The 15,973-nt window shown below is 32.3% G+C and overlaps 2 protein-coding genes across 8 annotated transcripts in view; both read left to right on the forward strand.

Annotated features, from left to right (window-relative positions):
- Positions 1–2,806: 2,806 nt before the first annotated feature.
- LOC105319709 (uncharacterized) lies at positions 2,807–12,105 on the forward strand. 2 transcript variants are annotated; one of them, XM_066071718.1, is made up of 6 exons: positions 2,839–2,911; positions 4,642–5,441; positions 6,932–7,042; positions 7,546–7,668; positions 8,697–8,846; positions 8,993–12,105. In XM_066071718.1, the coding sequence occupies exons 2-6, from the start codon at positions 4,799–4,801 to the stop codon at positions 10,426–10,428; spliced, it is 2,463 nt and encodes an 820-aa protein (XP_065927790.1). In that variant the 5' UTR covers positions 2,839–2,911; positions 4,642–4,798; the 3' UTR covers positions 10,429–12,105. The 2 variants fall into 2 exon arrangements, with proteins under 2 accessions (XP_065927789.1, XP_065927790.1); XM_066071717.1 differs by having other exon boundaries at positions 2,807–5,441.
- Positions 12,106–13,882: 1,777 nt separating this feature from the next.
- The window catches only part of LOC105319711 (anoctamin-1), a 32,484-nt gene continuing 30,393 nt past the window's right edge, over positions 13,883–15,973 (forward strand). For all 6 annotated transcript variants that reach the window (XM_066071719.1, XM_066071724.1, XM_066071723.1 and 3 more), the window contains exon 1: positions 13,883–14,009. The gene's annotated coding sequence lies outside the window, so the exon portion shown is untranslated. The remainder of the gene's footprint in view (positions 14,010–15,973) is intronic.

Here is a 15,973-nt window from a genome sequence, read left to right on the forward strand (position 1 = left end):
ATACTTTTTCATTTTCATTTTCAAACTGAATCAATTTTCATCAGCATTTTTGCTTTTTCTATGAAACCTTTCTCCTGCCATGTACCTTTTTTAATGATTAGATATTAAAATTAAATGTCATTGTTATTGAATTTTTTTTTTATTCCCACAAAGTATTAGGTGGCCAAAACATATCACCATTATTTATTTTCAAAACATGGAAAGATTCAATAGCTAAGTACATTAAAAGTATTGTTTAAAAACTAACTTCACTTCTTTTTTTTTTTTTTCATTTCATGAAATATTTTAGTTAGAACATGTATTTCTGTTCCATAAAAATTAAGATTAAATAATTGTTCCTTTACTAAAATGTGCTATAAGCTTTTTTTACTGTGAAAAAAGCACACCAATGTGATTTGATTTCTTCCGGCTGAATAAAACATACGTCTCGTATATACTTCGATTCCAATTCGTTGTAGAACAAATGGCAATTTCAACCAAAACAAAATTCTTTTTTTACTCTTCCGAGAGAACTGAAAAATGAACCTTAATTTGTGTGTTACATTTTTAAATAGCTACTACATTCGTTAAGTTTTGTAATGTTGAATTTTTTTCTGCTGATGAAAAGATTTCTTCTTTATTTTGGAGGATAGTGGTATTTATAATTTTTTGTGGTTACTGTTATGCTAACTGCTAATGGTATTTGAAAAATAAAATATTAAGTTTTTACTCCTAGCGATTTAATCGATTTCGCAATATTAACCAGAGAGTACCCTGCAGACATGTCCAAATTTGAACTAGTGTGGCAGACAAATAACACACAGAACAAGAATTAATTGATATATAAAAGATATTTAGTCCTTCTGAAATTTCTCCCGCTGATCAGATCAGTTTCAAAAAATGTCTGATTCCTTCGTGAAAAACGCAAGGAAGTCAAATAAAGAACTTATCTAATCATTATTTTAACTTAATTATCAAATGTCACATCCTACATAACAGTACTGTACGTCAAGTAACATTAAAACGAAACCTAATTGTAAACATGCAAAATGCACTTGATGACAGCTTTAATTATGCGCCCAAATAAACACTTTAAAGATCCATTTAAACTGCATATTACGCCATAAAGCCCATTCATTCATGATCAGAAACCGAAAGTGAAAATAGGATTGCAAGACCTGAACATAATTATTTGTCTGTGTATATCTTGAAGGAAACTTACTGTAAACTAGAGTGACAAATGTAAGTAAGAACTATTGTTTGCTTTGATACAATGAAGATAATTATATGAAGTTACATGCAGACGTGAAAGAGTAAATATAAAATGCTAAATATATATTTCATATGACCTTGACGGGTTTACTCATTGAATATTTACGTTTTGCAAAATGATGCCAGAACAAAGAGAAACGTTTAAGATGCTAATTGTACTCATGTAGATTTTTCTATGCAACTGTGATTACATTCCCTGACATTTGACGAGCTAGCACTGAGTATTTTTATTCTCTTTTGAGAAGTGGACAGGCATAGCCTACATAGGCTATGCCTGTCCACTTCTCAAAAGAGAATATGAGTATTTTATGTTGAGCACACACTGAAGTTTTGCTGAATTTAGGGCAATGTAGTAAATCGTGAACATGTTAAGAAATACAAGACTATATAGTATATAGTGAGATAATTAGCGAGAGTTAGAATTCATTACGGGTCTTTAATTAATCTGAACATTGCTTTGAACCTTCGTATCATTTATTAATCTGCGTGTTGGTTTTTGAAAATACAAAAAAAGTCTTGACATATACTGGATAAACCTTTTTTCCTTGCAGCCACGTAATCACAAACCACGGTCCTTTGAGAAATTCAATATATAAAAAAAAATCAATGGTTGCTTTCACATGGTGATGTATATAGAGGATATCTATATTGTGTGATTTTATATTTGCTTTATCCAACGAGTTGAAATGGTGTATATATTCGCGAGGCTTGCCGAGCGAATATAACCATTTCAACGAGTTGGATAAAGCAAATATAAAATCACACAATTATAGATGTTCTATTTATCTCATACAATTTGATTTATATTATGAAGCCTTTGAGACAGTCCCTTATATGACCCGAATTTAAGTAATTGATTTTTTTTTCAAAGATTAAAAACGATGATGCAACGTTGTGTTATCCGGTTATTGTGACCTTGCGCAATACAATTTAGTACGTCATTTATGAGATAAATCTAACTGTTTTAATGTAAAGTATCACTGAAATAAACCTTGAAATAATTTTTTAGCTCTAAATAATTTTTCTTAGAGCTTATTCATTTGATTAACTGGAAATACTGATCAGAAGACTTGAATTATCAAGTTTGTTGACATACATAAAGTTGCGAATGCACGTTAGTTTGAATTGGCTTGAACAAGGAACAGTTGTTGATGTTTTATAACACAAACACCAGCCTAATGATTAGGGATTGAAATTAGTGAATAAGGATGCTTACTGGTGGTGGAATCAAAGTCTTATGAAACATTATTTCGGTAAGGTCTTGTTTCTAAACACAATTTGCACAACCAGTACGCTCTGTTTCCATCGCGTCGTCAGGATGAACTCAGTTATGTGTTTTCCTTCATATTTGTAAGTAATTGAAGTCTTTGACAAAATCCATTTTATATCACTTTTTGTAGTTGATATACTTATGTTGAAAGTACTAGCAAATCTTCGAAAATAGGTCACTGAAGCGTTGAAGCGAGGGGCTGTGTCAAAAGTAGTTCCGACCGGAAGTATTTGATATAGCATCACCCGTGTGATATAGCAAAGGTGTATCACACGGGTAATATACACCACACGTATGAGATAAATCTTCATTACAAGTGTTCTTAACCGGTTTTGTAGAGCAAGACTTCCCGGTGAGACTTCAGCCCAGACATGAGACTTCCATCCGGATGTGAGATAATAAAAAAAGGAGCACATTTATTTGTTTTGTTATGATGGGGTCACAATTTTGTTCCAAATTTTTTTTCTCCCTTTTTAATGTTTACAGTGCTTTAAAACTAAGATATTTAAAAGAGTTAGCCAAGATTTTATAACGGCAGTTATCATGTTACAAGCGAGAGACTGTTTTTGTTATGTAAAGAGTTTAAAGCTTGTGCAATTTGTTTTTGTGTACTTTATGGCTGCATAATAGAAAAAATATTATTTGACGGAAAAATCAAATCATACATATATATTATTTGAACAGTGATTTATTAGTATTCTAGGTAATACTTGATACTGAAGCCATGGCAATCTTTAATCATTCTTTCAACATTTGAAATAATTATAACTTTTCCATCATTTATTTAGATTTTTTTAAATATTAAAAAATTGTTGAAGCAACAGCAACTACAACAGTTACTAGTTTTACATAAATATACATTTTCAACTTTTTATCCACTATTTTTAGTAGTCCATATCATAATTTATAATAAAATAGCTGTTTTACCTTGTTTTATAGAGTTTTGTAAAATATTTATGACCGAGACATTGACCAAAATTTATTTTTATCTTTTAAATTAAATATATTTCTAATCCATTTAGCAGAATTAAGGTGTTATTGTTTTGTTTATACAGATTCTTGATGTATATATACAAATCTTTAAGGTGCCTCACTACACCGTGAAATAGTTTCTCAAATCAGCAGAAAATTACTTGATTATGATAGAAAGCGTGATGGATAAGAAGTATACTGTGGAATCATTGTCAATGTCAAACATTGTGGAATGTCAAATAGGCGAACAAATGTGCAATTTTAGATAAAAAATTATGTTTTCAAAAATTTCATTCAGTAAACTTAAACAAAAGCCCCAGGTGGATTCGAACTCATGACCTGCGGTTCACAAGCCTGATACTTTAACCACTGAGCTATGACGATATACATCTGAATCGATTGATACAAACAGTTTAACAAAACATTTAAATCGCCATCTTGTGACGTAGTGTCTTAAAAAGTATAAGTCTCGGTGTAGTGAAGCACCTTAAACTAGCAATAACCTTTTTCTATGTACATTATTTAAAAGTTGACAATATATTTAGAGGATTTTGAATCAAAAGTCCATGTGATAAAGAAACTCTCCTTACTCTTTTCTATTTCATTACACATGTATTTAATTGTGTCTAGTTGTCTGCACGTGGCGAATCTCTGAATAAGCTTGAACTTTCAAGGTTTACAATTAGATATTGTGAGTGGTTTGAAGTATGTAAGACCTGTTGATGGATATGTTTTTAAACTTATTACACTACGATCACTTCCTGTCTCTTCTTGGAGTGCCTCGTTGATATTCCTTGAATGTAGGACAAATTCGTAGTCTTATACTAATTCCTATAGGTATTTCTAGATAGACGACTGTACAGCAATCATAGTTATAGGTTTTACTTACCGTCTTTATTGAATGTTTACATGACAAAATCGACTCCCATTCACAGACCTACATGTTTATTAAAATCTCCGTATTAACTACATATTTTCTAAATTTCAATGAGTAGTCGACGAAAGCAGGGCCTTTCGGGAGTATAAAAAATGTTAGGGGTTTCCTACTTCATTGACAAAGAGCAAATCAAAAGTATTTAAGATATTACATGTATAATTCAATGTTTCTATCTCATGTTGGATCCTAATGACTCTCCATTTTGTTTCAGATTGTGAAAATTAAGCTGTCTTATTTCTTCAAGATGTTAAGTGCGAGTGAATACATTCTGTAACTGAATGAGATATGCTATCAATGATATGGTGACATTTTGATTAAAATAACTTGTAACATTACCTCAATGCTTCGAAGATTTGCTTATTCTTGAAATGGGAGACAAGTTTGTAGGTCGTTGTAAATTAATGAATGATTTAAAAGAGAACTGGAAACAAAACAGAATTCTTGGAATTTCTGGATCGATGAGTGTCGGTAAAACTCGATATGTTAAGGAATTTCTTCGGGACTTGAAGAAGTCTGATGAGAATGACAAATATAAGATTGTTTCCATAGACTTCAGATCTGTTAAAACGTTCGAGGAGTATTTTAAAACTATTGCTAGTTGTCAAGGGATATCGATACAGGATGCAAAAGCAATTGTTCAGTGTGTGAAAAACAGTGAATATGTCTACATCTTTCACCATGACCACCAAGAATTAGCTAAATTGAAGTCTAGCTCTGGCGAGGAACTAACGAAAACATCTCAAGACAGTCTTTGGGACAAAATTTACGAAAGTGTCGTGAAAAACCTCTTAGATGACACCAACAATTTTTTTCTCATTATTTCCTCTACCGACGAGTTTAGATTTGTTGGATTTCGAAACCTTACTTGGAGTCAAAAGCTTCCGGAACTTACGGAGGATGAGTCGTTGGAACTTCTTGAGGGAGTTTGGCCGTCTGCTGAGAAGGATAGAGAATCCTGTCGGCATATTGTTAGACTCTGCAATGGTGTTCCGTCAGCAATAATCAACACAGGTAGACGTTGTGGGGGCTATGCTAAAGAACACGTTCAATAAGCTAACAGTTTAATGAAAAACGTCAAAAATTGCAAAATAAAATACATTTTTTGACATTAATGTCTTTTCTACGATGATTCATTATATAAGTAGTGCCTGTTCGGGAGGGTAACAGTTGAAATTGTGGGGTGTCAATTTCAACTGTTATCCTACCAAACAGGCACTATTTATTTTGTTATACTGAATGTATTAATTTTAAGGTGGTATGGGACATCTGTCGATATTAATGTGGATTAAAGTACTATATAGTTGAAAAATGTTCACCGGTTCAGAATTTTCAAATTTTACAATATTTAACCAAAAAACAGCTTTTAAAATATTTGAAAATGTAAAAATTGTAAAAACCCCAGCGGGATTCGAACTCATGACTTACAGGTTTATAGTAAACCCTCTAACCCACTGCGCTACAGAGTTAGATGACCATTTTTGGAAAAGAAACTACTTATATAATTACACTTTATTTTATTGTTTATTTCGATAAACAATACGTCACAACATGGAAGTGTCCCATACCACCTTAAAGAAAACTTTCCTGTTTTTATATTGGAATGAATTCTACGGCGGACCGTACGCGCATAATTTACGCGCATGTAACAATTCGTTGCGTTACCCGTTGTGTTACCCGTTGCCAAGTGTGTTGCAAACGCTGAGGGTAATAGAGCGGATTATAAACTGCGTATAAGCCAATCAGATTTCAGTATTTAACATGAAAGTATAATAATTAATTTCAAATCACACTACTCAAAGTATATACATGTACATTTCATATAAATAAAATTTATATGAATACCCTCTAAATAACCACTTACAATTTATACTAAGACAAACGAATAACGTTATGATAGGTTGGAAATAGTGATTGTTTAAGCACCAATAAAATATTGAATCTTTTCTTTATGATAGACATAAATATTAATAAAAATTGGTTCACTTTAGATGGAGAGAGTAAATCCATATATGTACCGATTTTAAGCGTTATTGTTTTGCACGTTTTTCAATATATATTAATTATACTTAGAGTCCGAGTATGATATATTGATTCTGGTCTCTTCTATTTTGAATGAAACTGTTTAGTCAGTAAGATATATGTATAAGCAGCATGCGGTCAAGTTTTGTTTTTTTCGCTATGTTTTAAGAAAGATAATCTTATAGGACATTTTTCAGAGCGTCCATAAAAAGATTTTTAAATAATTTGATTAAATTCCATGTGTATTTCAGTATGGAACAAGGAGCACTTTTTATATCAAAATACTTGCTCCATCAATTTAGTCATTAACTCATATTACTTGGATTTAGTTTCTAACTAAAGCAAGCAGCCGTGGTAAAAGTTAAACGGTCGTGTGTACTTTTTTAACAAATAGTTTTGTCTGGTTTTGAAAATTATGGATTGAATTATCTCTTCTACCTTTCATATTTTTTAAATTCATTGTAAGAATCTTTTTTTGGCAGGCCTTCTTTTGGATGAGGGCGCTTTTGACGTCCAGGAGACAATATGTTTATTACTGAAACACATCATTCAATTCCTTAGTGACGAATCCCTTCCAAATTCGGAGACATTACGTAAGGATGTTAACGATTATTATATATGGTCGAAATCCTACACATGTAATGTTTGACATAGTTTTATATGTTGGAAACAAAGATTGCTGAGATTTATTAAGTTACACATACGTTGGTTCTTATAATTGAGTTCATACAAAAATCAATAACAAGACTTCTTCTTAATCGTAGTATTTCTTATTTTATTATTCTCTATAATGTTGTGTTGTTTTGTTGTTGTTGTTTTTTTTGGAAAACTTTAAAGGGACTTGGACACAATTTGACTTTTTCCATTTTCAATGTTTATACTGATAAACTCGAGCTTTGTTTACATAACAATCAATTCTTACCTCTGTATCTCACTTGTAACTTGACTTTAACGTTCAATATTTTGGTCAATCATTTAAAATGCACCAGTAAACCATTTTATACAAAAAAAATAAAAATAAAATTTTTGATCTAAAATCGTGTCCAAGTCCCTTTAAGGTCCAAGTTATTATTGTGTTTATTTTCTCGCATTTTAGGCGGACAGCTGCTTTGGCGGTGGAATAATTTAAACAGCGCTCAAATGGACCATTTGGTGAAAAGTCTTGTAATCATTAAAAATACCTGTCCTATAACAGTTAAGGCATTAGCCGGACTGCATCGTAAGTTTCTTTTTAAGTGTTTTTCAGTACTTGTGTCACGATTATATCATGTCAGATTTATTTTATTTGGGGGTGGAATGGTAAAGAAGATGGGTGAATAAGGCATGTAAAATGCCCAAATGAGAAATGATTAGATACTGCAACATTCAAATACTAGTATCATTAAATCTGATGATTTTTAACAAACTAAATAAAAGCAATGTCTATTTAACGTAACATCGGTTTGTAACCCTTAGATATTTTAAATACTTGTAATAGGTTAATTCAAACTGATGTATGCGTGTCAAAACCTCCAAATAGTATCATATTTACAACTTCAATGCCTTTTCTTTTGTAGAGTGGGTCTGAGCTCCATATTTTAGTCATAGTCTAAATGCGATTCAATGGAATTTGAACCGATTTTAATCAACAAAAATGCGGAGAGATGACCCACTATACTTTAAAAAATTAATGTCATTTTGTAGCCCAACAATTGAACGTTTTAGAAAAATAATACAAGTCCGTAAATTTGTGGCTAACGTCTCATAGAGCATTTAAACAACGCACTTTGCTGTGAATGAAATGGCTCAGTGGTTAGAGCACCAGACATTAGGTAACTTTAGAGTACTTGGGTTTTTAGGCTGTGGGTTCGATACCAGCAAAACTCTAGGTTTAAAAATTTTTTCTTATCGTTTTTTTTTAAATATTTCAAACTGAATATAGTTAGAAATCACCTTTTTGTAAACTTGTATTATAACATAATATATTTTAATTAAAAGAATGTAGACTTTGAAGTTGTATTTTACGATAAAACCAAATGGGCAGTTGCGCCATCTTATTCCCCCATCTTCTTTAAAAAAAGCAATTGGCGAAATGAATACTCATAATTATAAACTGTCTTCTAAAAGATTTATAGCCATATTAAGGAATATTCTGAAACATGTAGTAATTTATCTCATTAATGATTGATACTTTTTAAGTACACTGTATGTACAATTAAAATGTTTATCTCATCTTTTGAACACTATGTCTCCTGTACATTTTTCTAGAAGAGTATGACGGCGTTGCTGAATTCAAGTTGCTTAATTTGCTGCCGTTGCTGAGGAGAAATCTTCTATCTGTCAACAAGGACGACAACTCTGTAAAACCTTGTCCTTTGATTCAGCATATGCTAGCGGCTGTAGATTATATTGATACAGGTGAAGAAAATTCATACCTAAGGAGAGAGAGAAAAAGGGGAGGGAGGGGGAGAGAGAGGAGGGGAGGGAGGGGGCGAGAGAGAGGGGGAGAGAGAAAAGGAAGAACAGAAAAGATTAGGAATTATTATTCCTGTATTTTTTTTTAGATGCACTTCGAAAAGAAATAAAAGCACAGATTTCAGCCTTATTGAAGCCATGGCGAATAGCGGAAGATGGTGATAACTGTTGCAAGTCATTGCCAAAAGAGTTGACAACTGTTAACGAACCTTCAGAAGACAATGCGCGGTCAGTAGACGTCCAACGACCACCAGGCATAACCACACATCGTCGACAATCATCGTGGAATGATGATAACAACGAACTCACGAAAAACTTGCGAAAAACACCGATGGAAAGCAACCAGTTAGAGGCCACTCATCCAGAACAGTCTTTAAACCTAAGCACTGATGAAAACAATTTTCAAGATTTGAAAAACCCTTCGGGATTTCAAGAGAGTCGACAGAATTCATTTACTAGTATAGAAAACAATTTGGACCGTGATTTTTCAGAGAAGGGATATGTTTATGAAGATAAGGACATGCATTGCAGCGGGGATTTTCCATTTTTTAAGCAAGATTCTCCTACAGATAGGAAACAATCTAACCTGCAGCATAGCACTGATCATACTCAAGACAATGGTGCTAATTCGGATAAGCCAGATATGTCAGAATATAAAGCTGGTCCTGAAATTTTGTTATCAGGCAAGCTTTCCTCAAGCAATGGAATATTTCTTCAAAGTCCAGGATATCATACAAACAACTCTGAACCAAACGCTGAATCAAGCTTCCATAATCAATCACGCCCGTCACTTACCCAGGGGGATCAGCTAGTTACTGTCTCTGGTTTAAAGTCCATTGAAACAAATGTAAGTGGATGCAATCAAGACGGGGCTGATGCCAATACAGAAAGCAGCAATCACGTGGCTCAGTCATTTCAGAATTCTCCAAAGAACAAACTTGGTGAAGCATCAAGTAGGACAAGTGTCGAACTCGAAACGAACATTCCAGATCCTTCTCTTCCACTGGATGTCACGCTCAGTGGTGAATCAAATATTTCTTTTCAAAATTTGCACCCTGCTCAAACTTCACAAGGAGACCAAAATATACAGTCAATTGACGTACACACACAGAACGAATCACATACAGGTTCTCCAACAACACTTAATGTGGAAGCAGAAGCAGAAGGTCAAATTCGTTCGAATAGTTGTACAAATGCCAGGTTTCTGATAGATGATAGAAGCTATTCGTGTGATGACAGCAATCGTCCACAAGTGCAAAAATGCCCAACATTGAAGCAAGGCACATTAATGGAAGGAAAAGCTAGAGGATTTCCTAACCAGAACGCCAATGGTTCCCCAACACAACACATGTCGTCTGATGTTTCAGAGAGTACTTCCGGCGTCTCCATTGAAAATGAATCACGTGACAGTGAGAGAACGAGTTCCGAAGAAAGCGAAGCCAATGAAACTACTAGTTCTTTATCATTTTCATCCATTAAGAGATTGATGCAAGGAATTGTAGAGTTATATAAGAGTACTGAATAAACGAAAAAGAGAAGCGTGTGGGATAAGACTTAAAGTTAAAATTTCAAGGCATTATTGATTGTGTCATCCGAGCATTATGTACAATGTAAAATTATTTAGTTATATGACGATTTGATTTGTTTGTTAAGCATTGACTTGTTCATAAAAATTATAGATTATCAATGATATATAACAGTAGTATGTGTTAGGAAGTTTGAGGTTATTTTCTATTTTGAGCTGCGATATCACTGAAGTATTACGACAAGGGTTTAGACTGTCTGTAATTTTCGCCCAGTATTATAATTTTTGTTATATACGTAGATGTTGATGACTTATTGGATCTTGTTAATAGGAATCAGTGGCATTTAATTCATTGGTTACAATGTAGTATATTACTTGATGACATTAATATTGTCTGTTTATTTCACGTGCCAGTTAAATTTACCAAAAATTCAGTTCTTTTATTATTTTATATTTTATTTTGCATAATGTATCCCATTTTTCAAAAAGCATAATACACTCTTGATTATATTATTCTTTTGATGTAAATGTTTTTTAATCATTTCTTTTTTCTTTTTTTTATTTTGCATAATGTATCCCATTTTTTCAAAAAGCATAATACAATCTTGATTATATTATTCTTTTGATGTTAATGTTTTTTTTTAATCATTTCTTTTTTTTTTATTTATTTCTTTTCTATGATAATTTAAAGCGTCTTGATTACATCACTAATCAAATTATATATGAAGTATACTCAAACGTTTATCCATACTTATGTATTAAATAAAGTTCCTCTTTAGACTTTACAATCAAAATGTCGTGTTCAAGGGTTTTTTTCCGAAGGGGGTCCTTCCAAGCCATTTTTAAGCCCCCTCCCTTTTCCATGTTTATAGTTCATAGTATGGTGCTTTTTAACTAGACTACAACTATAAAATGCATTACGCCAAAATACAAAAACAAGAGAAACCATTTATTTATATAACATTCATCAGTCTGTTCATACTGTCATGTTGTAAATTTTGATTTACTGGGTGGGTGTAAATACAAAATCTACAACATGACAATACGTACGGAATTAAGTTGCCGTATTTGTGTATACATATGTACTAGGATATAACACATTCTTTTACAAACATGTAATTCAGTCAAATTTAATATAGAGGATAAAATTGGGATCTAAAATTGATGTTTTGATAAGTTTGATACATCAAATGAATTTTTTTTTATTTTTATAGTTAATGTATCTTTTATACAAAACGACAAAAGATTATTTCGTCATGCCATACAGGGCACTTACCTGTTTTCTGGGTTTTTTTTCAATGTTAATAATACGTGTACTTTTTTTCCACTCATCCTATCCGAATGTTCGGATTCACGCGCGGCAGCGCATGTACATGAAGTCCGTACGTGCATGTAATTACAAGCAACTCCTCAGCTTGTAAACGCTTTTATTTATATTCTACCTTAATTATAGTTTAAGTTGTAATGTTATAGTATTTAATTTGTAAACTGTCCATTCAGCCCAGTTTGTATTCGTACAAATTATGCAGCTATGGAATTCATTTCTCTAAACTTCTTTTATATGTTTACAGTTGCATAATATCTCTAAGTCTACCTTTGGTGCTTATAGAAACATTTTTAGAAGTCGATTTGATAGAGTAAACCATCTTGGATAATAAATTGAAAATCAATCATTTTCAAACTAATTGTATTTTTATTAAGTAACGCTTGCTCTGTAGGAAGCTGTTCCATATATATATATATATATATATATATATATATATATATATATATATATATATATATATATATATATCTATTACTGGGGTTTTTTTGTAATAAATGCATGCAACATTTTTCTGTCATGATGTTGGTTTTAATCCTGATCCACTGTTACATGAAAAATAGATACTGCTACAAGGAATCCATTGTCGGATATTATTTCGAAAGCGAAAATGACCTAAACTGGTCATATAATAAATGTTTTCATGTTTAATATATTTCAGTAAAAACAACCAATACAAATTAATCTATGCTTTAGCCAAGTCAGAATGATTGTATATATGTACATTTAAAAGTTCTTCTTTAAATCCATTCATTATACTTTCCAAATGAAAGCTGAATACTATAATACACTAATATGTACTAGTAAATAACAACACACTGTGTGGAATTAGCAACGACACGCTGCAGCTATTTAATATTTGGCATATTAAATGTACAAATACATAAATATGGCATAAAGTTGGATCACATGATTTATTTTATTTAATAAAACAATTCTGAAAATTTAAACTTTCCGCTATACGTGTCGTCCTAAACTGGTATTTACATTTAACACCTGAGCAATTCTTTATATAGCCTTGCTGTATAATAAACCGGTTCTTAATTAAGAACCGGGTGACACGAACAGGTATTCGATTAAAAACCTTATATTTCCGGATAATTAATTCATTATTATACCAAGTAGAAATTGAATTCTGTCTAATTCGTCCCTCGAACAAAAGAAATCATACATGTATGTACCCTTTTTATAAAATGTACAGTATGAATAACTGGATTTTTATTTTTAAAAAATAGTCCGACAACGGAGTCCCAGTGGTTACTGCCATCCGATTTTTTTGTGTATTTTTTTTTTTTATTTGCTTTTTGGGTTTTTTTTTTGGGGGGGGGGTGTGTGTGGGGGGGGGGGGGGGGGGTAAATGGTCACAAGATCAAAATCTCCAAAGAATGAGTTGAAAAACCCAATTCAGATCCTATTATTTTAAAACATACGCATATAGCTATATTGTATTTTATGCAACGTGCAAAATATCCATCTGATCAGATTTTTAGCACATGTATTTAATCGAATAAAGAAATGCTTTGAGATTTGAATAATAAATCATTTGGTAGAAATAGATTATATACAATACGTACATGTACCATGATGTACTGTCTTCTTGTTCAATTATTTGATTTAATATGCGTACGTATCAAAGTAGAGCATACAGATATAATACACAATTTCTCTACAATTCATTCCTTTAAAACTTTGATTATATTTTATTACATAAATTTTCATTAACATGACATGAGGGAAAATTTTTGCACGCATTGCTTCAAACCTAGGTCAAAATGGTCGCTTCTTTCTGTGGAGTGTGAAATTAATAAAAATACAATTTGTCCATACTGTATCCAATATTTCATTATATTTCACCACAGGCACTTTTTTTTCTGTTATATATACCAGTAGTTTACTCCATAAAATCATTATAATACTGTGGGGGTAACGCTGTGCGTTAAAGCGCCTGTTTACCATGTTTACTTGGCATTTCACCTCACACGTAAAAAAAATATTGTATTTTGTGATTTGAATTAAATTAATATCTAGTTATTGAAACCATCAATATGTCACTTCAGTTTGATAAAACTTCAAAAGCAAATTTGAAATCTAGGGGTGTAAACAGGGTAAAATGTAGACAGGGCGAGCATAATGAAACCCTTTAATCTGTTAATACTGCTTTTGAGACAGCCCCTGGATTCACTTTTCAAAAGACGGCGCTGCGGTTCGCACTTCCGTTCAAGAAAAAAAGGAGACAATCCCAAGTCAACCTCGATAGGTATGTTATGCTTCTTTTAATTTCGAATTGAGATTTTTTATGGGTAAATTAATAGTTTGATATACTATGTGGTGTCTTTCATGCAGAGGTTGAATTCAAATAACCCTAGGCATAAGATCTTGCTTGCGTCGAAATGCCAAAACACCGATTGTCCCAGCCCATGCTGAATGAATGAATGAATGGGGGACAGTAGTCTGTCAGTAGCTTAAAGCCTTAAACTGTCACGTTAATTTTTTATGGCTGTGGTACGGTGAACTATTAGAGGACACACTATTACACATCTGGCAAATAACATTTATGAATTGCGTTTTCATGTATTCATTTAGAAATGGAGACATAACTGGATATTTCAGCTGCATTGGTGGTCATCTTCATCTGGTCTTAGTTTATGTATTGTATTTCTTAATGAATAATGTGTGGTGTATTTGCATGGATGTCATAATTATCTGCAACTTTATATCTTCTAATGAAATTCACCCCACTATTCTACTGGCTACGGTCAGCAGGGATAGCATAAGCATTTGAAAAATCATGTAGTAATCTACTTTGTGATTTAATAGCTACTGTAAAAGTGGTAGTAAGCAGGAAGACTGACTTTCTAGTGCAACTATACTGGTGTGCGACCAGTTCTCCCCGAGTACCATTTCTCGCCAGTACATTGTGACGTCATTTTATCAACACATAAAATTATAGATGAAAAATGACGTCACAATGTACTGGCGAGAAATGGTACTCGCGAGAACTGGTCGCACGCCAGTAATGTACATCTATACAGCAAACATGAACTTGTATCACCAATCTTCTGAATCAATATTGAAACACGTACAGTATAATATGCCATTTATAATCATATATATAGATTATTACATGTACATGGCAATTTTTATATCGTGCATCCTACAGTAGCCCAAAGTCACTGTATATCAGCCCAAAAGCCGTCAGGCTCGAGGGCTGATATATGTCAGGCTCAAGAGCTGATATACAGCGATTGAAGGCTAATATAAGAAGCAATAAAAAAAATTGTCATGTTATGATTTTTATATCATATACTTTTAGAAAATATTAAAGAAGCAATAAAAAACATCATGTGATGAATGATTATTGTTATCAAAACGCTCCATGTCTATATATTCAATCTCTAATAATAAACTTTCCTGAAATTTTGCGCCTTACCAAGTTGATATTATCTTCGGTGATCAGAGTTGACGAGGAATTATTTGTCATAATAGCCGATTATTAACGGAAAGGGGTGTGATATTATTATAACATATGGAGATTGCTGGAGAGGGGTGTGATATAAATCTTACATCACACCCATGGGTTTATATCACTCCGGTAGGTATCTTTATAAATCATAACACTGAAAGATCAAAAACACTTTTATTGAAAAAAATAATTATCATTCTCATTTATTACCGTAGTACCATATCGTTAAAAATACCGTATCAGTTCAAAAATACCGGTATGGTATCGTACCGTTTCATCCTTAACGGTATCCAACCCTAGTGAATTTTATGTTTATATCGCATGGGGCGGAAAATGGTATATTTTCTAGAAGTGTACGATATATCATCATTCATCTTAGATTTTTTGCTCATTTATTTTTTATTGTTCAGGAATTGTCACATTTAATACTAAGCTACATATCTAGAAAGAGCATTTTATTAATAAGAATAAAACTTGATGGCATTTTTAGCTTTCCTCTCCATAATTTTTATTATGAATGGAAAAAGAAAACTGCAGTAGGCCTATAAGGAAAATTAATACTGGTATTCTAATACTTCTTTGGGGCTAGTTCAAATGCATACATACCCGGTACTCAAGAACAAATCTGTGATTTACTGGTGTATGTACATAAGGTATGGAAAATATAAAAAATACATTTTATAAGATAAAAAAAAACTTTAAATTTATTGTTAAGTCTTGTTAATTCGTCATGATCATGTTCGAGTCCAAATTCTATA

This window comes from Magallana gigas, chromosome 9 (assembly GCF_963853765.1).
Source record: "Magallana gigas chromosome 9, xbMagGiga1.1, whole genome shotgun sequence".
Lineage (NCBI taxonomy): Eukaryota > Metazoa > Mollusca > Bivalvia > Ostreida > Ostreidae > Magallana > Magallana gigas.

Excerpts from the sequence above, each read along its gene's own strand:
- LOC105319709 (XM_066071717.1), top strand. The coding sequence starts at position 4,799 with ATGGGAGACAAGTTTGTAGGTCGTTGTAAATTAATGAATGATTTAAAA. Across the intron at positions 5,442-6,931 it reads GTCAGCAATAATCAACACAG|GCCTTCTTTTGGATGAGGGC; the intron begins GTAGACGTTGTG and ends TTTTTTTGGCAG. Across the intron at positions 7,669-8,696 it reads GGCATTAGCCGGACTGCATC|AAGAGTATGACGGCGTTGCT; the intron begins GTAAGTTTCTTT and ends ACATTTTTCTAG.